The sequence below is a fragment of the Sarcophilus harrisii genome, chromosome 1 (genome assembly GCF_902635505.1).
Source record: "Sarcophilus harrisii chromosome 1, mSarHar1.11, whole genome shotgun sequence".
Lineage (NCBI taxonomy): Eukaryota > Metazoa > Chordata > Mammalia > Dasyuromorphia > Dasyuridae > Sarcophilus > Sarcophilus harrisii.
The window spans coordinates 623,182,097-623,206,641 of NC_045426.1; the positions used below are offsets into that span (position 1 = coordinate 623,182,097).

General features: G+C 35.8%; 1 protein-coding gene and 1 pseudogene across 1 annotated transcript in view; both read left to right on the top strand.

The window, feature by feature from the left end:
* TG (thyroglobulin) overlaps window positions 1-18,054 on the top strand; it is a 352,924-nt gene extending 334,870 nt beyond the window's left edge. The window contains exons 46-48 of the mRNA XM_031947228.1: window positions 13,830-13,964; window positions 15,224-15,414; window positions 17,792-18,054. Of these exons, the coding sequence (XP_031803088.1) occupies window positions 13,830-13,964; window positions 15,224-15,414; window positions 17,792-17,895 (430 nt within the window). The 3' untranslated portion in view covers window positions 17,896-18,054. The remainder of the gene's footprint in view (window positions 1-13,829; window positions 13,965-15,223; window positions 15,415-17,791) is intronic.
* Window positions 18,055-22,092: 4,038 nt separating this feature from the next.
* On the top strand, window positions 22,093-23,675 carry LOC100927059 (annotated as a pseudogene).
* Window positions 23,676-24,545: the final 870 nt, after the last annotated feature.

Sequence of the window (24,545 nt, forward strand, 5' to 3'; positions counted from 1 at the left end):
ATAGTTAGTAAATGGCAGAAACAGGATTCAAATCCAGGTCCAAATTGCCCTACATATCTTGTGAATGCAGAGACAGGATGTGTATCCCAGTCTACTTTACCTACCATCAGTCAATAAGTCATTCATTATATGGTTGTTAAGCACCTCTTATGTTCTTAAAAGACACTGTGCTAGGCACTGAGTATCAAAGACAGTAATGAAATAGCCCCTGCCCTCAATGAGTTTACATTCTATTGTGGGAGAAAACATGCACACCAATAAGAATAGATATGTTGTTGTTATTCAATCATATCTGACTTTTCATGATCTCCTTTGGAGTTTTCTTGGCAAAAATATTGGAGTGCTTTGTCTTTCCTTCTCTAGCTTATTTTACAGATGAAGAAATTGAACTTAAAAGTGTTAAATGATTTATTCAGGGTCACATAGCTAGTAAGTTTCTGAGGCTAGATTTGAACTTGGATCTTTAGCACTCTATTCACTGTGCTACCTAGCTACACTAGATCAGAACTTCTTAAACTTTTTCCATTCATGACACCTTTTTGCCTGAGAAATTTTTACACAACCGTAAGTATATAGATAGGTATATTTAAAAGATATACAAATTAAACATTTACTGATAATAAATCATAAAGGAACTTATTTTAAAATAATTCTTTGGTATGCATATATATAATTTTATCATTTATTTTAAAACATTTGCATACTAATGAGATGGATGTGCTTGTTTATTTTACATAACAAATTAAATATTAGTGGAATATTTATACCTTTTACTGTTGCCAATTTTTTCCATGATCCCCCACATTCACTTATGCAACTCCATATGGAGTCATAACCCGTGGTTGAAGAAGCTTTGTCCTGGATGTAGATATAGATATGGATAAAGATACAAAGATAGGGTTACAGATAAGAATACAAGAAAGAGATGGAAATAGAGATAGATAGAAACAGACTGAAATAGAGATAGTTAGAGACAGAGATAGAGATAGGCAGAGGCAGAGATAGAGACAGATATATTAGCTGAAGTTATAGTAATTGGTGATTGAAGCAGCCTTATAAAGAAATCAATGGATTCTAAAAGGCTGTGAGTGATGAGTATCCTACCATCTCTATGCTCCTGAAGGGCAAGGACTAATATTTTTGTTATTGTTTGATTCTGTATATAGTATGTAATGCTGTGTCTTCTATATACTAGGTATTAGATAAATGTTTATTAAATTGTTTAGAAAAGCAAGCAGTTAATTGTGTTTGTTATAAGACCATACCTCAGGTCTTATTTTGTTTAATTGGATTTCATCGGGCCCTAAGGAGACAATTATTCTCAGAAGTCCCAAAGTTTAATGAAGCAGGTCCAAAACAATCCAAAACAGGAAATGTTTGTTGTATCTGTGTCCAAGAATCTGAGAATACTTATTGGTGCTATCTCTATGAACTAGGATATCTGATTAGAACATAGGGATAGAAGTCAAGTTCAAAAGTAACACAAGTCAATTATCTTTGTGTAAAGGAGAAAAAAAACCCAGCTTTCCACTTATATGGATTGTAGTCATTTATTTCTGGCGCTATTTCATCTCAAAAAAGAACATAGTTCAACAGTCAAGTTAGCTGACTTAAAAATGAGTGTCTATGGTCTTTCAGAAGACCAGATCAGAATGTATGAATGGTTCATAGTAAACCTTCCTGGGTGCTGGGAAATAAATCACCAACCATGGAAATGATCAGAAGGGATGTTCATCTCCATATGGAAAAAAGTGCATAACAGGAAGGACATGAATAGCAACTACAACTGCAATGAAACCCATAGGAAATAAATGATCAACTGATATTGTTATCAGTTTGCATTTTATGTCACTGAGTACCAGAAACATGAAGAACGTAGTGAACTACAATTTCAGTGTCAATCAGGAATGCACCATAGAAGCCAAAAATGTTCATGTGATCTGTAATTACTTGGCCAAGTATTCAGAATGAAGACACAATAATCCTACTGTTCAGTCTTCCGCTGGTATACTATGTTCAGTTCTAGGCACCCCATTTTAGAAAGGAAATGGATAAAATAGAGAACATCCAGAGAAGTGCTACCAACATGGTAAAAAAAATTTCAACCTATGTCCATTGAAGGACCTGAAAATGTAAGCTTTGAAGAAGTAAGAATTAGTAGGGAATATAATAGCTGACATTAATAATTGAAGGTTTGTGTGGCAAACAAATTAAACTTATTCAAGGCAGAATTAAGATTCGTTGGGAGCAGTTCTCTGATCACGATGAACTGCCTTGTGAATGTGATACAGTGAAAAGAATGTTGGCTATAGGAAGGAACTGTTCAAAATAGGAGGATCTAGGTTCAGTTGTTCTACCACTTATACCATTTATATGACCTTGACCTCTCTGCATCTCAGTTTCCTCAAATAAAAAATGAGCTCTAGATCTATGATCCATAAATTGTGTTAGATCTTACAGCACAGAAAATGCAGATTATTTCATAACTTTTAGTGCAGTGTTATTCTGGAACAGACTAAAAGGTTATTAAGAGTCTTGAAACACTGCTTTGAAGAATGGATTCCTGTTATAGGGGTGATTTAGGTGATATGACCTCTGAGAGTCAATCAGGTTCTACATTTCTAGAATTCCATGAATTTGTTATCTAGTCCAAGTTATATCCTTTTATATATCAATTATCTTACTGACTAACTTTCCTATTCCTTAATTTTTACCAAATCCTCCTATAAACTTGTCATTGTCTTTTGAACTAAAAATTGATATTTCTCAGGAATAATGGGTACAAAGTGAAGAAAAGAGAGGGGGATTTCAACTTAACAACAACCTTTCTAATAAGTGTAAACTCCCTATTGCCAGAGGTCTTTGCAGAGAAGCTAAATGATTACTTCTCATCCATGTAGCAGAGGGAATTCTTGGTCAGATATGGTGGTTGTAGATGACCTCTTGGGGCCCTTCCAACTCTGAAAATCTTTAAATTGATGAATTGCCTCTCAAAATAATATAGTTCTAATTGTGGGTTCATTTTCTTTAATTAAAGCTTGGCTCTATCTTCAGCATATCATTGACACATTATAAATTTTGTTTTAATATGAAGTTACCCTTACAAATAATATTGGCAGAATTTGAATCTCTGTTTTTTTGGATCAATGAAATACACATATCATGTGATCCCTTTCCACAAAGAGCTTACCATTTGGTTGGGGAAACAATATTTATGCACAAAACAATTAGAAGATAACATGAGTTAAAATGTCATTTAGTAGTTCAATTATGAACTCTTTATGATCCTATGGAATATAGTGTCCATAGGTTTTCTTGGCAAAGAAGTATTTTGCCATTTCCTTCTCCAATGCATTAAGGCAAACAGAGGTTAAGTGATAAGGCTTGTCTGAGGTTGTATTTGAACTCAGGTCTTCCTGATTCTAGACCCAGTCCTCTATCTAATGAACTCTGTAGTTTTCTCCTGAGTACATTTATAAGCAAAAACACTAGTCAGGAAGAGTTGTGGGCTCAAGTGATCTAGGAAGGCTCTCTAGAGGAGTTGAAAACTGAAGTGAATTTTGCTATTAAATATTTTTCTCCAAGCCTTCAAAAAATAGTCTAACACTCTTCACAGATGTGGAGGACCATGAACACAGACTAGATTATATTAGACATTTTTTGCTATGTTTTGTTGAACATTATTTTCCTTCCTCTTTTTAAAAATTATTGGTTATGAAATAATGTTCTGAATGATGGAGGGGAGAGAGAGTAAAAGGACATAGTGGAAAATATAAGCAATATTCAGAAAAAATGATCATGAGAAATTTATTTTTAAAAGTAAGTTGAAATGAGGCCAAACAGGTTTTAAATCCCTTACAAAATCACGGAATTTCAGGGCTGGAAAGGACCTCAGAGGTCTCACAGGATAGCAGAATGTTAAAATTGGAGAAAAAAAATCTTTTCCAAACTTCACCTAACAAGTTTACAACATTCTCATGAAATATTCCCCTAGCCTCAATCTGAAGAGCCATGCAAGCATGCAATTGCACTCTCCAATTGACCTAATTGTTTCTGTTTCCATACTTCTTTCAGAGGAAGCAGTCCAGAGATGATTGCTATTGATAAGGATGGGAATGCATTTTAGGGAGCTGAGCTCACTTCCTCCCAACTCCTTCTCCTTGTTTAGTTAGCAATCATAAGCAAATCACAATAAAAGCAAGACTCTTAGACTGTCTTGAAAGGCACAGAATCTAGAAATAGGGTAGTGAAAGTCCTGTCTTCTATCTTCATTAGATCATATCTAGAACATTATGTTCAGTTCTAGATACCACATTTTAGGAAGCCAATTAGTTCAATAAGTATTATGTGCCAGGCATTGTGCTAAGTACTTAGGATGCAAAGAAAGGCAAAAACTCAGTCTTCATTCAAAAAGGGGTTACCAGAAGGTGAAAGATCACAAACTCATGCCATACAAGAATCCAAGGAAAGAACTGGGGATGTTTGACCAAATGAAGAAGACTCTTTAGAGACATAATAGCTGTTTTCAAGTCTTTGAAAGACTGATATGTAGGAAAGAATTAGATTTGTTTTAGTTGACCCTAGTTGACTTCTATTCCCAGACAGAAGTTTTAAAAAGTCAAATCTAGTGAAGAAAACCTAACAGTTGGAGTTATCCAAAGGTAGAATGGCCTGTCTGGGGAAATGATGAATTCTCCTTCACTGGGAAGCTTAAAGATAAGATGGGATAACCATCTGTTGCATAGGTGGTGGGGATTCTTTCTCAGATATAGGTAGAAGGGTCAACTTAATTGAGATGTCTCAATTTCTAGAACATTAGCTAGATATCATGTTCCTGAATTATTTGTGCCAAGAATTTTTTTTTTCATTTTTGTCCCTCCTTTTTTTCTAAGGAAGACTGGGCTCCATCTACTTCCCCCTGGGCAATTGGGGTTAAGTAATTTGCCCAGGGTCACACATCTAGTAAGTGTTAAGTGTCTGAGGTTAGATTTAACTCAGATCCTCCTGACTTCAACATCGCGCATTATCCATTGTGCTATCTAGTTGCCTCTGTGTTTTCTTATAAGACATATTTCCATCAGCCCTTCAGCACCAGTTGTTGGTCAGTCTGATTAGTGCTATCCAGGCAAACCTAAGCTATTAATACAATTGGGGTTCCTTATTAATGGTACCTAATTTTACCTCAGAAATTTGGACAATTAACAGTCTTTAAACTCTGACCTCTGGTTTGCCTCAGTTTTTAGTCCATAACCTATTTATATACTTAGGTATTTAGGTAAAAGCAACTGGAAGTGCAGTGGATAGCATGTCAGTCCTCAAGCCAGAAAGATACTCAAATCCAGCCTCAGGTACTTACTAGCTGTGTGACCCAGGCAAATCACTTCACCCTGTTTCCTTTGGTTTTCTTGCCTGGAAAATGAACTGAAGAAGAAAATGGTAAACCACTCTAATATCTTTACCAAGAAAACCCCAAAATGGGGTCATGAAGAGTCAGATATGACTCACAATGTCTAAACATCAACAATAAGGTATTTAGATTTCATTTGTTTGAATGCTCCTTACACTAATGCTGATTTTAAACTTCCTGTTCTAAGTGATTTCCTCCCATGTTTTCTTATAAACAAAACAGGGTTTTTAGATAGCCTAAAAAGAGAGTGATACTTTAATCTCCTAGCTAGGCCCCCTTTTCTATCATTCTACCAACCTCATTATGAGAGTAGAATGGGTTCACAATATTAAGAGACGGCTTGCTTGCTTGTCCATTTTGTGAATCACCATAGTCCATGGCCAGCCTGAAGGAGTAAATGATGCTTTCCATAAATGAGGTTGGATTTTGAGTAACAGACATATAGTCTATAGGCTGAGACTTGAAATCTTTCCAGCTTAGAAGAGTTTCATTCTGCTGTATAACCTTAGAGAACCCAGGATCACTCCTATACCCCAAAGAGGACCTGAATTAGACTTTTATTGTTATTGTTTACTCATTTTCAGTCATGCTCAATTCTTCATGACTTCATTTAAGGTTTTCTTGGCAAGTATACTGGAGTGGTTTGCCATTTCCTTCTTTAGATACATATATAGATGAGGAACTAAGGCAAGGTTAAGTGACTTGGCCAAAGTCACACAGCTAGTAAATCTCTGAGGCTGGATTTGAACTCCAGGCTTGATGCTCTATCCATTGCCTCCCATTGACTGCCCTAAACTCTTCTAGAGTTTATACAAGTACCCAAAGCTACATCAAGCAATGACAGCATAGGTTTCCAGATGGAGAAATTTTTGTGATGAACTGAAATGGTAAGATAGCAAAGTTTTGAAATATGTGAGAAGGATCCAAATAGAATCTCTGTTGGTACTAATCAGCATGGATTGTCACTTTCTTTGTAAGTTATAGACTTAGAGTTTTATCTGGGACAAATGTTTATTGCCTGACTGATTGACCGAGGCATGAACAGGCTGAGTGACTTGTCCCGTGTTACACAGTTGGTTGATGTCAGCGATGGGATGTGAATTCAACGTGACTCTTCTTCAATCTTCAACCAGCTTTCTGGACACAGTGAAACCAGAATCTCTTGGTTATTATTATTTTAATAATTAACATTAAGTAATTACTGAAAATCTTAGTAAGGGAAAGGCTTGCATTTGAAGTAGAATGGAGGCAGCTTAAATTCTGGCCCCTGTGTACCACTAAGGTTTGGAGCAAATCCTGTACCATTCTCTGCTTTTCTTTCTCATATTTCTAGCCTTACCGTAGCTGTGTTTGTTTCTCCTCAATGCTATTCTTCCCACAGAACTCCTTGACTGAGAAGATGAGAGGGAAAATAAGCCTAGTAAACAATGGCTAACCAGAGTTACATGAAGGTAATATGATATCAGGGTTTAAGGAAATTGCAGTATACTGCTTAATTTTTATCTAATGAAGGAATGGAGCAGAGGAAAGAAACCCTATTTCCCTCTACCAGGCTTGATTTCACAAACATGGTTTTTAGTTTTGCATTTTTATAGCTACTCTGTTCTTGTAACCATTTCCTCCCATTTTCGCAATCTCTCTAGGTTTCTTCCCCCCTAAAATATTTTCCACATTTTGCATCTTCCTCCTTCTGACTTGATCATAAATATAAAGTCAAAAGGGATATTATAGGTCCTCTAGTCCAATCTTCCCATTTTACAGATGGAGAAACCAAGACCCAGGGAGATTGCAATTTAAACAAGATCATACAAGTAGATAATGACAGAGCCAGGCTAGAGTTCCCTTTCTCTTAATTTCTGTTCCATGAGCTTTTCCTCTACCATCTTGTATATGGCATGTTATATCTTCTAGAGCCATCTTCTAGATCCATAGTGCTGGTCTGTGGCACAACTGAAAATACCATTCAATAAACATTTATGGAGTACCAGAGTATCAAGTTTTATGTCTGGGCTGATTGGACCCCAAAAGTAAGTAAGATATCTTAATAACTCCCCCATAAAGCACTTGGCAAAGCACTTTATGTATACTTTGTCACTTAAACCTCATAGTGATCCTGTTGAAGCTAAATAGACTAAGTAACATCCCCAGGTCCTCTATCTAATAAGGGGAAAGGAAAAGCTTTGAACCTATGATTAAATGATTTAAAGTCAAGCAAACTGCACCCTATACTCTTTATTTACCTCAATGATCTCTGAACCTTCATTGAGCTCACTAGCTAGTATCAAAGGAAATAGGGCCCTATCTAAATCACTATCATTTTTTTACAATAAGAACATGATAAGTACTTGAGATTCATAATAAAATTTTATATGAGGTTTAAGGAGGAAAAGATGATGAAATACTTCTTCCATTCAAAGACTGCCCCATGCCTCTGGACCAACCACCCAAAAAAACAAAAGAAACAACTAAATTTTAATGGAAAGAATCCTAGGCAAGGAGGAAGCATTAGCTGCTCATTGCTCTCTCCCCTCACTCTCTGTGCAACTTTCCACAACTCACTTCCTCTGCTTCATTTCTGAAAGAAATCATGGGGTAGATCTTAGATAATGTCTAAAATACCTTTGAAGTGATTTTGAAACTGCTTCAGAATGATGATATATATATATATATATATATATATATATATATATATATAATTAGGCCACAGGAAGAAGAGATGGTCAGCATTCAGTTAATTAAATGAACTTCTCTATTGGTGATTTTATTGTTCAGTAAATTTCATTTCCCACAAACTTCTTGACAAGTGGAAACCAGGATGGAAAAGTATAAGACAGTCACAGTCAATGGCTCTGTAGGCTTTGCTTCTTAAAAGAGTTGAGGAATCCTGAAACAGAGTAGTCCCTTACTAATGAGGTTTAACTAGACAGCCCCTACACCTAGGTCCTGGGGCTTTAGCCAGTCTGGGTTCTATCCCTTTCAGTGGACTTTGAAGTCCATTTATCATGTTTCAGACACTAGGCTAAGCACTGGGAAAGCAGAGACAGAAGTGAAGCAGTTCCTGCCCTCAAGAAGATTATGATGGAAAAAACAACATTATATAGATATCTACATAATACATATAAATCTATAGATATTTTCTAGCTATCTATACAGATATATGTTTTGATAGATACATATAGATTTATATAGTTGATATATATAGACACATAGATATTTTGATATATCTGCATATAGATATATAGCTATAGATATGTTATAACTCTATACATAGATATAGGCTCTATATGTAGATATAGATATTTTGGTAGATCTATCTCTGGACCTATAGATATAGATATTTTGTAGATTTACATATAGAGCTATAACTATAGATATTTTAATAGCTCTATACATGGATCTATGGATATAAATATTCTGATAGATATACACAGAGAACTATAAATATAAATATTCTGATATATAGATATAAATATTTGAAGATATAAATGCATATAGATCTATAGATATAGCTATTTTATAGATATAATGTAAACCTATAGATATAATCTGTTAAATATAGATGCATATAGATATATAGATATAAATATTTCATAGATATAGATACATATAGATCTATATAGATATTTTGATAGAGATATATAGAATTCTATATCTATTTTCATAGCAATAGTCATAACGATCTTAATATACCTATAGATACATTGATATCATTTATACACATATATACACAATATCTACAAAATGACCATAGGGTAGCTGAAGGAAAGGAAGATAGCCCCCTTGTTGACACTCTAGTAGACAAAGACGAACATTAAATATGCTCATTCTGACACAAAATAATTTATCTCTTTTTAAGAAAGATAGCTCTTCAGCCATATTGCTGATAGTGAGTCAAACTCCTATGTAGAAGTCACTGTGCTAAGCACTAAGGTTACAAAGGTTACAAAAAAAAGCAAAATCATCATCCCTTCCCTCAAGGTTCTCAGAGACAAAGTGGGGAGACTATACCATGTACTAAGAAGCTTTATATAGAATAAATTAGAAAAAAAATTCATAGAAGAAAGACACTCATTAAGTAGCATTTGGAAGAGATGAGAATTTGAGGGAAGCCAAGGGAGCCAGGAGGCAGAGATGGGGAGGTAGGGAATTCCAGTCAATGGGAAACAGCCAGTGAAAATGCTCAGAATTGGGAGATGAGAGTGTCATAGTCAAGGACCAGCAAGGAAGTCAGTATTGCATGGCAGAGTCCATTGAAGGTAATGTAGTCTAAGATGACTGAAAAGCCAGAAAGGAGCCAGGACTTTTAAAGCCAAATAGAAGTTTTTATATTTGATCTTGGAGGAAATGGGAGAGTTGACAAGATCAAACTGGTTTTTACCTGCCTACCATTGTTTCTTCTAAGAATGTGTTCCACAACTGACCTTTTTGTATATTAAGCAATGTTATCCTGAAAGGGGCCTTAGAACATAAAACATTTTCCTCAAATGGAACTTAGGACATGAATTGTTAATGCTGAAAGGGATCTGGAATACAAAAAAAGTAGAATATTTAGAATTGAAAGGACTCCTAGAGATCATCTCATCCAAATCTTTCATCTCAGAGATAAGGAAACAGAAGCCTCAGGAAATGATAGGAGTTGCTCAGGCTTATACATCTACCTAGAAGTAGAACTCAGGTCTCACTCTATCAGGCAAATGCTGTTTCCATTAAACTATGATTACCTCGTTATGCATGCACTGCATAAAGAGGCAAAGTAGTATAGTAGACAGAGAGATCTATCATCCAGGAACCAGAAAGACCTGGGTTCAACATACTCTGGAGGTTCACTCTCAGAGGGTAGGTAATTCTTTAAAGCTGTAAATTATAGAGACGATGCTGACCCACTAGGATAGAGAGAGTTTCTTCATTTTAGAAATTCTTTGGACTCATGAATTCATAAGTCAGGTATGTTTCCTTATTTTAAATGAATGAGACTACCTGCCAGGACAGTCCTAATCCCTGTATTCTGAGCTCTGCTATTGGTACATTAGAAGATCTCAAGGGCAAGGTGTATTTTTGCTCTTGTGTTTGTATTCATCCCTAGCACTTGAGACAGTGCTTGACAGATAGTATAAACTCAAGAAATGTGATTTTTCCAATTCATTAATTCATTCATGCTTTTATTCACTCATTCATCCATTCATTCATTCATTCATTTATTCATTTATCCATAAGCTTAACCAAATCCTGACTCATATAACCCCTGTGTGACCCAAGAAAGTCATTTCATTTTTCATCCTTATCTACAAAATGGAATTAACAATGTGGGCACTACTTTCTTCAAAGCATTTTTGTGAGGAAAACAGCCTATAAATCTTGAATTGATACATTAATGTGAATTATTGTTAGATTAGGTTATTATTATATTATTTTGCTTTTATAGAGAAGAACATCTGGTTACCTTACAGATGGCCACCTATTCATATTTTGGAACTGTTTCTACTTTTTTTGAGCTGTTTCTACTTGAGAGAACATTTCTTAGATCACACTACAATAGGAATGTGGTTTATTTAAAAACTGAAAAAGAGCACTTATCGAAACAAATGTTGAGATTATAGCTTGAAGTCTTTAGGCAACAATAAGTATTTTAAGGGAATTAGATGGAGGACAAGTTCCAGAATCATAGAATGTTGCAGTAAGTAGTAAGTGACTGTGGAGATCATTTATTTTAAGCTCTAGATAAGCCTATCCTATTAGTAATAGTCAACTACTTTTTATTAAGTTTCTACAAAGTGCAGGAATTGTATTAAGCACAAAGTTTACAAGAAGACTTTCAGATACTTAATTACCTGTATGACCTTGGATAAGTCAAGTGACAACTTCAAATGCTTAAAAAATACAGATAGAGATAGAGATAGGAATAGAAATAGAGATAGAGATAAAGATAGACAAAAGCAAAGTCTCTCCTAATTTTCTGAGTCTCTGTTCCCTCATTTATCAAATGGGCAGAATAGTACCAATCTTTTCTACTTCTCAGGATGGGGATGCAGGGAAATTGAGGAAAATGTTTTGGATCTTCCAGGGACTATACAGAGGTGTAATAATTATAACACCTGATTATTTTATATTTAATACTATATATACACTTAAGAGTTGTGTTCTGTCCAAAGGTTGTTATCATAACTCATTCACATAAGGAGAAGTAATTGTGGCTTATCAAAGTAAGCTTTGGCTGCTAAATTGGTAAAAATCTGAGTTCAAGTGCTGCCTATGACTTGTACTGGCTGTGTAAGCTTCAGCAGTTCACTTAATGCAATGCTCTTAAAATCAGAAATTTCAGAAGTGCCAGTTTGTACTGGTACAATTTCCTCACTTGAACCTCTCCATCCCAATAAAATCACAGGCCCACTCAAAAAATTCATAGAACTCTTTCAGTCTTGCAAAATGAATTTCTCCTCCAACAACCCACCCAAAGCTCCTTTGTATTGAGCTACTTATAGAATGCCGAGTCAGAAAATCCTGGGTTCAAATTCTGTCTTAGATACTAAAATGGATCCCAAGGCAGAAAAGATAGAATGTTAGAAGATTATAATGAGATAAAGAAATTTCATAGTTCATGGGTATAAAAATGGAGCACTTGTGGATAATAACAAAACCCAAAGTAAGAACAAGTTATTTAACCTCTGTCAGTCTCAATTTCCTCATCTACAAAATGTATCTATTAACAGTACTTACCTCACAGGGTTATTGTGCAGACTAATTGAAGTATATGTAAATTATTTTGTTTTTTAAAAAAGCATTTAAAATGATATAAATGCTATCATCATCATGTATATATGCATGCAGGGGCAACTAGGTACCACAGTAGATAGAATGCCAGGCTCAAATCTAACCTCAAAATTTACTAGATGCATGACTCTGGGCACTTAACCTGTCTGCCTCAGTTTCCTAAATTTGTAAACTGTCTTAGAAGAGGAAATGGCAAAACACTCAAATATCTTTGCCTAGAAAAACTAAATGGAGTTAAGAAGAATCAGATGTAACTGTACAACAACAGAAATGAAATATACAAATACTTGTTATCTCCCATTAAAATATAAGCTATTTGAAAATCAGAATTGTTTCATTATCTCTACATCCTCAGCATCTAGAATTGTGCCTAGTACAATAAGCAAAAATGCTTATTGATTGAGTAACTCATTTATTGATAAATCCCTATCACTGAATAAAAAGGAGTGAAAACTCAATTTTCAAAAGGAGACTCATTAGACACCTGGATTTTTCACTTAAATTTTTTCATGCCATGTAGAGGGCTGGAACTTTATAGAAGTATATTCTTGAAACAAAGATACTTACAACAAGGTATTAATTCAGTGGAACTGATGAAATGATGGTTCTCTAGTATACATATACTTAGTACTTAGCATGGTGACATAATGGTTCTCTAGTTCACACATATTCAGTATGCTGTAATGATGTAATTGTAATAGGGTATTTAAGGGCTGAGAGGACTGGAAATGAGACATTCCATTTTTGACCATTCTCTTGGTTGCTCTCCTGCCTCCTGCACTCCTCCACTAAGATCAAGGCTGGTCCCGAGGTCGTCCAGAAAACTAGCCTGAACATTACAATGCCACTTTTATTTCTTTTTAATTTTTAAATTAACAAAAATTAATTTTTTCTCTAATATATCTTCCTCCCCCAAACCCTAGAAAAATAAAACTCTTTTTGAACAAATATAGATAATGAAATAATAAAACAAATTCCTATATTGAACATGTCCAAAAATGTATGTTTTATTTGACATCTTGAATTCATCTCTTATCTTGCAGAAAATAGGTAGATCATTGGTCCTCTGTAATCATGTCTTCTAATGACTTGAGCAAAGTCATTAAATCTTTCAAGTTTATTCATTTTTTAAAATAATATTTTTCTAATAGTATAAATTGCTTTGGTTTTTCTTACTTCACTGTGTGTCATTTTATTCCCGAGTCTAAAACCGTACCCTTTGTTATTTCTTCTGACACAATGAGGGAAGAGGGAGAATTTATAAAGCATTTACTAAGTGCCAGAACCCACATGGATCACTATCTTCTTGTGGTGGAGAGTCTTGCATATCTTAATGAAACTATGAACTATTCATGCAAGGTTTACCCAAGACAAACAGGTCATAGTGGAGATTCTGACAAAAGGTGATCCACTGGAAAAAGAAATGGCAAATGCCAAGAAAATTCCATGGAGGTTGGATAAACTTCAGGAGATAGTAGCAGACAGAAAGACCTGATATGCTACAGGGTCACAAAATGTCAGATAATTGAATTACAATAACAAATGTGTCAGACACTGTTCTAAGCGCTTTGCAAATTTTATCTCATGATCAATGCAATAGTATTCGCTTATAATTTTATATCATAAATCTACTTTAAAAAATCTGTTGTTTCAGTCTGGAGTTGCTGGATGATGTCCAATATGCCTTTGGGCTGCCCTTCCATCCTCAATATGAACAGCAGTTTACTCTGGAAGAAAAAAGTCTGTCACTGAAAATCATGCAGTACTTTGCCAACTTCATCAAGACCGGGTAAGCATATAACTCTCTTGTGTGTCTAAAGGGCAGTTCTGCAGCTCCAATCCACAGCAGCAAACAATGTGCTCCCAGACCAAAGAGCTCCCAGACCTGCCCTCTTATACCTTTAGCCAGCCAAAGTCAGAGTGAGGGAGGTCTCTAGAGTGCCTGCCATTCTGTCCCCTCCAGGTCTGTGCATATCATGGGAATTACTGGTTCTTAGAGAAAAAAAATAAGTCCTCTATGTCACCCTCATTCATCCTCTGACACTTCAGAGATTTTCTCTCACTGACAGATGGTGACCCAGATAGAAGATCAAACAAACAAATAGGAAAAAATAGTCAGTATTCCCCTGTTTAGCTCAGCCACAGCCCTATGGGTGAATTAGTACAAGAATAAAATTCCCACGGGTTTACAGAGGACTTACTGTTGTTGTTTAGTTGTATCCAAATCTTTGTGACATCTTTTTGGGATTTGCTTGGCAAATGTACTGAAGTGGGTTGCCATTTCCTTCTTCAGCCCATTTTACAAATGCGGAAACTGAGGTGAACAGTTAAGTGACTTGCCCAGGGGCATATAAGTAGTATCAATCTAAAGTCAAATTTAAAATCAGGTTCTCTTTACTCCAAGTTGCACTGTGCCATCTATCTGCCCTCAACAGAGAGTACTGATGGTTCAATAATAAAAAAGAATTAGTTGTTGTTATATTTTGTGACCTGTGTGGCCTAAAGCAAGTCTTTGTTTTCTTTCCTTCCTTCCTTCCTTATCTCCTTCCATCTTTCCCTTTCTTTCTTTCTTTGTCCCTCCCTCCCTTCTTCCTTCCTTCTTTCCTTCTTTTTTTTTTTTTTTTTTTTTTTTTGATTCATCTCCCTATCTCACGTAGACTGGAAGTGTAATTACCACTCATGATGGTTCCATCCACTACCAGTTCCATTAGAATGGGAGCTTTAGTCTGTTCCATCTCAAACATAGATCAGTCAGTTTACTCTGCCTTAGGCAGCTGAATGGTGCCCCATTTGTGAGAGCTCACCATATTAGTGCTAGATTTAATGTGGATACAGATTGACTTTAATTTAGTCTTACTGAGGCTCAGATTCCCTGAGCTCAAGTACTCCATCAGCCTCAGCCTCCCTAGTAATAAGTTCTTAAGTCCATGCATCAAACACAACTCATGCTTATTATCTGGGCCTTAGTTTCCTCATCTATAAAAAGAGAAAGTTGGACTAACTGATCTCTAATGTCTTTAGTAATTAACTCCTTTTATTTTCTTCCAGAAATCCCAATTATCCTTATGACTTCTCCAGGAAGGTACTAGAGACTACAACCTTGTGGCCAGAATTCCTTCCCCACGTTAATGGAGATAATTATAAAGAATTTAGCCCTGAACTTCCAAATCATCAGGGACTGAAAAAAGCTGAATGTTCCTTCTGGTCCAAATACATCCAGACCCTGAAAGCATCAACAGGTAAATGCAGTGGATGTGGGAAAGTTTTAAATAGGATGTTTTAGTCATGTCACCAAGTCGTGTCACCAAGCATCTAAAAAATGCCTACTAAGTGTCAAAAACACAAACAAAAGTAAAAATAAAATTCAGTCCCTGAAGTCTCTCTTTAACTTAGTAAGTTGTCTGTAACCCTTTTGTTGGATTCACAATCTGCTCTCCAAATTTAAGAAAATGATTCTCAACTGACTCACATCTAGTCCATAGATGTGCCTTTCCAGTTTGGTATGGCCAGTCAGCACTTAATAATAAATAGCATTTATAGAGAGCAAGAAGCACTTTAAAATATCTTATTTGAGCTTCACAAATCCACTTGAAAAATAGGTGCTACTGTTACTCTCCATTTAAAAGGAAACTGAAATAAAGAGCAAATGCCCAGGATCCCAAATCTAAATTTGCTAAATTTGCTAAAAATGCTAAGATTGCATTTTAACCAAAGTCTCTTTGAATTTGGGTCTAGTGCTCTAACTGCTACATCTCAACTGACTAAATATAGTTATATGACCTTGAATAGGTTGCTGTATCAAATCATAGATTGGTAATGAAAACTCCTCTGGAAACTATGAAGTACTAAACCATTGGACGATAGTAATATTACTTCTGTATCAGCCAGTTTGTGATACTGGGCAAGTCATTTTCCCCAAGTAAACTTTGATTTCTTCATTTGGAGAGGATGATATCTGAACTCCTTTTCAAACACATATTCTATGATTCTAAAAATGATGATGACAGTGATAGTGAAAACTAACATTTTTATAGCACTTCCAGCTTTACTAAACACTTTGTAGATTATCTCATTTGCTAAGAAGCATTAAGTGGGATTCTTTTTGTAGTGAAGTAACTCTGGGATTGGATATGGAGAGAGCCTTGGTTGTAGAATCTAGGTTTAAATAAGAAGTCATCAATTTAAATCCTGCTTTTGAAATTTACTCCCTTTGACTTTGGCAAATTGTTTTGTTCCTCAGACGACCTCAGTTTGCTTATTTAAGATAAGCCAGTTGGACTTGATGGTCTCTTGTTATGGGCCAGAACTCTGAACTTGAAACAAGGATTCTTACAAGGTGCCAATTCAGTGGAATTGAGACAATGGTTATCTAGTTTAGCATGGTGCTTAATAGTTCTCTAAGTTCAGTATGATTGATTTAATCTTACAACAAATAATGATTTCCTAGTGATATAATGATTGGTTTATACTCAATGTAGAGCATATAAGCTGGGAGCCTCAGCTAGATTCATTCAGAGCAAGAGAAGACAAAGGACTGGGGGAGGGAGCTCAAGCTCTCAGAACCAAGGAGAGAGAATTTCAATTCCATGTTCGGTTAGGCTCCTGGTGGCAGGCTGTCCTCCTTCATTTTCTCCACCGAAACCAAAACTCCGGGAGGCCTCTAAGAAAGCTGCCCAGCCCCAGGCAAGGAGACAATAAAGGATTTGGACTTTAACCCCTGGCTACTCTTGTGGTGATTACTGAACTGAAAGGAAGGCTGCTTCCAAAGACCTCCAAGACCTCCAGACAACCAAATAAGAACATTACAGTCTTTGCAGGTCCAACCATTTCCAAATTCCTTCAGTCATATGATCCCAATAAAGGAAGTTTCTATGAGGTGGATAAGTAGGATTTCAAAGAACAGAAAAGAAATGGAAGATCTTCAAGCTAAGGAACAGAATGAACAAAGGTATCAAGGTAATAGAGAACATTCCTAAGAAGGCTTCATCGAAGACCATGAGAAAGGAGGCAGAAGAGAGAGCAGAAAATCCCCAAATACTGCCAGATAAAGGAGTTACACTGAGTAGTCAAGTGGCTATATAAAATAGTGAACATCTTGTTAATGTAAGCCAAACATGTTGTATCTTTGTTATGTTAGCCCTAGCTCTCCTTCTGGATGTCTCTGTCCCTCGGAACATTGGTCTGATGATACTTGTATCCATGGCCATTTGCTTTTACTGCCACTTTGTAACGCTTTCATGGGCTAGAAACTAGGTTTCAGTTCTGCCCAGTTAGAGGCTGAAGCAAATGGGAAAAAAACATTGGCTGCAAGTCTGATTAGTGGAAAGATTCTAGGATGAGATATCAGAAAGCCTGGGTTTCTGAATTCTGGATCTGCCATTTATTAGCTGTATAACAATGGGTAAATCACCTACTCTGGTATTTAATTTTGTCATTTGGGAGATGAGATACTAGACTTTATAATTTGTAAGTTTCCTTCCAGTTATGACATTACCAAAGTTCTATGTTCTACCATTCTGTGTTCTAAAGTCTCTTCTGGCTTTAACATTCTTTCAGTTCTCTTCCAAGTCTGCTTCTGAGTTGTCACATCATTCTCTGTTTGTCCTCTTGTTTCAGGTGGAACTGAGGATCAGCCACCTTTGGCAGTAGAAGAGGATCCTGTGGGGATTGAGGGACCACCCAGTGTCCCTGAGCAGGGCCAGAAAAGCTACAGCAAATAATCACAGTATCGTATTTAGAATCCATGACTTATGGATTCTAAATGGATCTCATTTATCAAGATCTCCCTACCCGATCACTTTACCATATATCTTTGTGTCTCTAATAACCTAATCACAATTCATCATGTGTAAATAAAAAAATGTACATAAAAAAATATGATTGTGAGTCTGGTTTCTTTAAAAGAGATTCCTCTTACACATATTTAATTTCCCTCAATGTATTTTTGATTCCAGTCTGCCATCCATCCAGAACACTTCTGAGCAAACAGCTTTGCTCATTTATCTGATCCCATCAATCTCAGTTGGTGACCAGGAAATTGGATGAAGGAGAATAAAAAAAAAAAAAAAAAAAAAAAAAAAAACTATTTCAGATAAAAGAGGGAATGACTGAGGATCTTTTAGACATATCATTGTATTGAAGCAATACATGTCAATTGCCTCACAAATAGGGAGAGACCAACCCCTTCCTCTAGTTTGGGCCTGGATTCTGAATATAGGGGGAGGCATATTTTTTAAAATTAAAAGTTTTATTGTTGATCAGTCATGTCTAACTTAACATAACTCCAATTTGGACTTTGCTTGTCAAAGATAATGAAATGGTTTATCATTTCGTTCTCCAGCTCATTATACAGATGGGGAAACTGAGGCAAACAGAGTTAAGATTTGTTCAAGTCACAGCTAATATTAGTGACCAAGGCCAGATTTGTACTCCCGAAGATGAGAATTCCTCTTTTCAGGCCCAAAACTCTATCCAGTGCACCACCTAGCTGCCTAATTATACATTAAAAATAATCAAATAAGGGCAATTAAAAGCAAACAGTACAATATTTCTAATTGGATAAAACATTAGGTTCTTTCCAAGTGGGGAGAGGGAAAGTGAACAGATACAATTCCCTGAATTCAGAAAAGGAAGTGTCCCACTCCAATGTCTGTGAACAATCAGAGGAACATGGAAGCAATAATTGATGGATCAGCATGGGCCAGTTTTCACATAAGACTCATAGGTTCATTGAGAAACACAACTGTGAGAAAACGCTTTGCATCAGCCCTTGGGTCTAATGGGTTTCTGATCAGCATAAACTTGTTAAGGGTCTCTAAGCAGCAGATAAGAATAATCCAGCTTTCCAGTCATGCAGGCCTACCTTCAAGCAATCCAATATGGTTTTCTTCCAATTCCAGAGTTGAATAAAGTTTTTTCCCAAAGCAGAAACTGAATTATTATTATTATTATTATCTAATTCTTCCTATAATTTAAGAGAAACTAAACTAACTCCTGAGTTGTCACAAGATGGATTCAATATATTTCACTCAATTCCCACAATTAACCACTTGCTGTCTCAATTCCCTGAAAATTGATCAAGGAATCAGGTGGCCTGCCATGTAGCCCATGAATGGATACATGGTGGCCTTCAGATTTTGAGCAAATAATCTGAGTATTCCCAATACGTTTCTTCATGTGTAAATAAAGAACCATATTTCTACCCTGTTGACATTATAGGGTTATTGTGAAAATTAAGGTGATGAGCACGAATGAACTTTGTCACTAATAAAGCACCAGATTGATATGATTATCGACAGTCCCAACTCTGCTTCTAACTCCCTAGGGGTGGCTGGCAAAGTCCTTTAACTGCTTTAGTTTTCTTCTTTGTAACTTAGAGAAGCTGGCCCTTTTTGTTCATTTTTTAAAAATTAATGACAGAGATGAAGGCACAGATGCCTTTGCCTATCAGATTTTTAGACATCTTGAAGTTGAGAGGGACAACTAACAAGTTGGATGACTGAATTATGTTCCAAATATATCTGACAGACTCAAAGAATGAGTTGTCACATTACATTTAATAAACATAGTTTAGTTCTTGAATTTTAAGTCAGCTACACAAATACAAATCAGAAATCCTTGGCTAAATATTAATTTGTGGAATAATGACCTGGGGGTTCACAGAATCATAGATTTATGTTGTCTCTAACTTTAGATTGTAAACCCCTTGAGGGGAAGAACTATCTTTTACTTCTCTTTGTATTCCCAGCATTTAGCATAGTGACTTGCACATAGTGGGTGCTTAATAAATGTTTGTTTATTGATCTATTTAGAATTAGAAGAGATTTTGTTTGTAAAAGATCTAGTTTACCCTGTTTTACAAATGGGCAAGATGGTATCCTGGGGGAGATTATAAGAGCTACTCAATGTCACACAAGTAATAAGTGGCAGAGATTGAATTTAAATCCGTGTCCTCTTGATTTCATAACCATAAAATGCTTTAATAGCATTTTACCATTTGCAAAATATGTAGTTCATAGCAATTCTTTGAGATAAATAGTCTAAGTCTTGCTATTTCCATTTTTATTAGTGAGGGAAACAATTTTCAAATAAATTAAATAGTTTGACCAAGGCATACAAAAGTTAGGGTAGGGATTTGAACTCTCGCTTTAGTGTTCTTCCCAATGTGTCATAGTATTTTAGCTGACTAAAAGCTCAGTGGACTATAAGATAGCAGTCCAAAAATCGGAGTCCTTAGATTCCATTCACGAAACCCGATGTCTAGAGGAAAGATAGTGATAATTCTACTATCCCATAGGCCTGGTCAAACTACATCTATAAATAAACTACTTTTAGTTCTGGGTGCTATATATTTAAAAAGATATTATTAGGAAGATAGAGCACATATAGGTAAGGCACCTGTAATGGTGTAATGACTTGAAAACAAGCTATTTGAGTATGTTTTCCAATTTTTTTTTATAAAAAAGTTGTTGTTAAAGGCATTGAAGCTATGTAGTATAGAGATGATTTTAGTAAGCATGATTATTTCCTTCTAATATTTAAAAGACTCATGAAAAAGTATTCAATTTAATTGGAACTTTAGAAATAATGGGGGACATTTATCAAGAGGCACTCCATATAAGGGAAATATTTCTTAATGAGCACACTCTAAAAATAAAATGGGACATCTTGAGAGATTAGTGAGTTTCCCACAAATGGAGAGCATAAAATAGAAGTCAGATAAACCACTTCTCAGGAACAGTGTAGAAAAGATTCTTGTTTAGAAGACCCATAGTGCCAAGATTTTATCTACAAAGCCTTTTTTCGCTTTAGTGGAAACCTAAGTGAATCACAACAGAGAATAGAAATCTATTGTTTAAAAAGGTATCAAAGAAGGCACCCCGAGGTCAAATTTGGAAGAGGCTTATTATAGCAGATTTAGTGATCACACAGAAGTTCAAATATTACAAGTTAAATCGTATCCCACCTTTCTCCAGATATGATGAATGTAGTTTTATTTAATGTGATAAATTAAGAAACTGGGTTTCTGCCTCTCTCCATTACTAGGACTTTAAAGGGGGTTCCTTGTTTAAAGTATTTTGTGAAAGTATCCTATTTGGGATGATCCATTGTTATCTTCTTCCATTAGTGTGACTGATGAAGAACTGATTATTTTTTAAAAAGCTAGATTTGGTAATGAAAGTAATAGCCAAAAGAGCATCAGCTATAATTCCCTTAGTGCCTCAGGCATTCTTTGAAGCTTTCAAAGACCCTCAGAGAATGGCATGTTCTAGCCTAAGAGGGCAGAATGCTGGCACTAGGAGCCAGGGCTATCTCGGTAGTGTGTCACATAAAACACATTCTTCAGCTGGGAGATAGGAAGCAGTGGAGGGGAGGGGGAAAGGAAGATGAATGATCTTCCAGGAAGGCTAGGGTATAAACTAATCACCACTAAACCTGAAGCTGGTCCCAGATAACCCAAGTATTGCCAATCTCCAGGCAAAGAGAGACTGGAAAATCTGCCCAGGTTGGATGAAACCATAGGATAGGGGCATGACATTGGCAATAATTTATTGGGTGATAGTCCAGGGCTTAGCAAAGGGAATGTGGGTGAGGAGGAAAAACAAAAGGAAGAGGTCTGCCATAGGGAAGAAGCAGATACCCTTGAACATCATTCCCTGGAGCAAAGCTATGATCATCCTATGTAAGTTATGGCTCTATGCTGCCTTCTTGTTTGCACCAGGCTGATATGGCTGAAACCCAGAATCGTCCCAGTTGAATCCCAGTTTAAGCATTTCAGTTTCCTCATAAAGTAGGGATGATATAATTTCATTAATTATGTCTCTACAATGTTGTAAATCAATCACTTTATAAAATATAAAGAATTATTTAAACATCATTTCAATTTATGAATAAATCACATTCCATTCACCTCCAGAATGATTCTAAGCCATCAGACTTTCAACAACCCAGAAAATGTTGACATTTCTCTTAAAGGTCAGACAGTTATTGTGAAGAGCTCAGAGGAATCCTCCATAAGGATTTCAACCATATTAATGTTGAGCCCAATGAAAAAAAGACTCCAGATGGACAAGTTGTGGGGAAATTGAAAAGAACCTGCAGCTGTGCTTACAATCTACAATCATGTGCAAAGCATGATCAGAGGTGTTACTCTGGGATCTCCTTACAAGATGAGGTCTATCTTTGCTATTCTGAGTAGTACAATTATCCATGACTAGTCTGAAAGACATATGATGAAAAATCCTATCCATATCCAGAGAAGGAATTCATTATTTCTGAATATTGTTATGGGCCAGAGCTCTGTTCTTGAAACAAGGATTCTTACAAGGTGTTAACTAAGTGGAATTGATAATACAATGGTTATCTAGTTTAGCATGGTGATTAATAGTTCTCTAGTTCAGTATGATTGATTTAATCTTACAACAAATAATGGTTCCCTAGTGATATAATGTTTCTCTTATACTCAGTATGATGAATGGATTTAACTGTAATAGAGCATATTAAGCTGGGACAACTCAGCCAGATTCATTCACTGCATCTCACACCACCTTGATGGCAGGCTCTCCTTCTTCATTTTCTCCACTGAAACCAAGACTCCGGAAAGTCTCCAAGAAAGCTATCCCGGACCCCAGGCAGGGAAACTAGATTGTGAAGGAGATAATAAAGAATTTGGACTTTATCCCTGCTTATTCTCATAGTGATTACTCTACTGAAAACAAGGCTGCTCTAAAGACTTCCAGAAAACCAACCAGAACACTACAGAATACAAATTAAAGCATTATCTCTTTCTCTCTCTCCCTCCTTTTCCTCTGTTTCTGTCTCTGTCTCTCTTTCTCTCTCTCTCTGTCTTTGTCTCTCTTTATGTCTCTGACTCTCTGTCTTTGTCTCTGTCTCTGGCTGTTTGTCTCTAACAATTTTTCTTGAGGGTTTTTATTTTTATTAGAGTGGAAGATCTATGTTTTCTTTCACAAGTTGGCTTTTATGGAAATGTTTTGCATAACTTCACAAGTGGTTTCTTAATTGTGGGTGGAGATAAGGGACAGAAGTTAAACCTCAAATATTTTAAAAACAAATATTAAAAAATATTTTGAATGTAACTGGGGGAAATATTAAATAAATAAAATTAAAATTAAAAAACAAATTCAGAATAAAATAAATCTAAGGCAATTTTGGAAAAAAAAAAAAAACATGAGGTCTGTGTATGCTTATTTTCCCATCAATGTTCCCCATCGATTATTCAAGAGAATGGCTTACTTGTTAAAATCAGAAATTTCTTGGGTGAAAAATATATTTGAAGAGTGTTTATGAAACCAGATATTACTTATGCTGTTTCTCAAATCCAAAAAGATGAGTTAATTCTTGAAGAAAATAATATTGAACTTGTATTAAACTCAGCTACCCTGGTCCAACAGGCCACTGTGGTCAAAGGAAGGATATCAGAAAAATTTTAGATGGTATCTTTGTTTCTGAGAAAGGCACAATGCAACAAGCTGATGAATAAGTTGGAAAGGATGCTGAGTCATGTTATGAGAAGTCAATATTTATTCAAATACCAAAATAAAAATGCTTTTTTTGTCAAAATAAATAAATCACTTTTTGTGGTTGGGAAGTAATTGGGGTTAAGTGATTTACCTAGGGTCAAATGTCTAAAGTTAGGTTTGAATTCAGGTCCTGCTGACTCTAAATCTGATCTTCTGTCTACTATGGCACCTAGCTGCCCCAAGAAATCACTTTTGAATATTTAAAGTAATATGTAAACATAAGGAATTATTAATATCCTGAATTCTCCTGGACCTAGAAATCAGCAGCATCATGGGGCTAACCCTTTATTGATAAATAAAGCACTGGTCCCATATTTTCCCAGCACAAGAAGGACCCAACATGCTCCCATTTCACCATAAAAATCAAGTTTCCAGAAGTGAAAAGTCCCTTTTATAATTAAGTTACCACTCATCCCCTGGTATCTTTGAGAAGTGCTTACCAAACATACCTGGAGTACAAAGACCAAATAAGAGAGATAGGAGCTGCTAGGGTTACATATTTATGTTATTTATTTTACATTTAAAGAATTTTAAAATATCTAGATTGCTCATTCATAAAATGAAGGAACTGGACCAGTTTACATCCAGTATCCCTTTCAACTGTAAATCATAATCCTATTCTGTCATTTTTCCAGATGAGGAAACTGAAGCCAAAAGAAGTTAATTGTCCAATGTCACACAGCTAGTATATGCTAGAGCTGGGATTTGAACCCAGCTCCTCTGAACTCAAATCCAACACACTTTCCATTATACTACACTTCTTTGAGACAAATAGTTATTTCAAATGTTGTGATATAAATGTGTCAAATGCCAACCATACTAACTTCCTA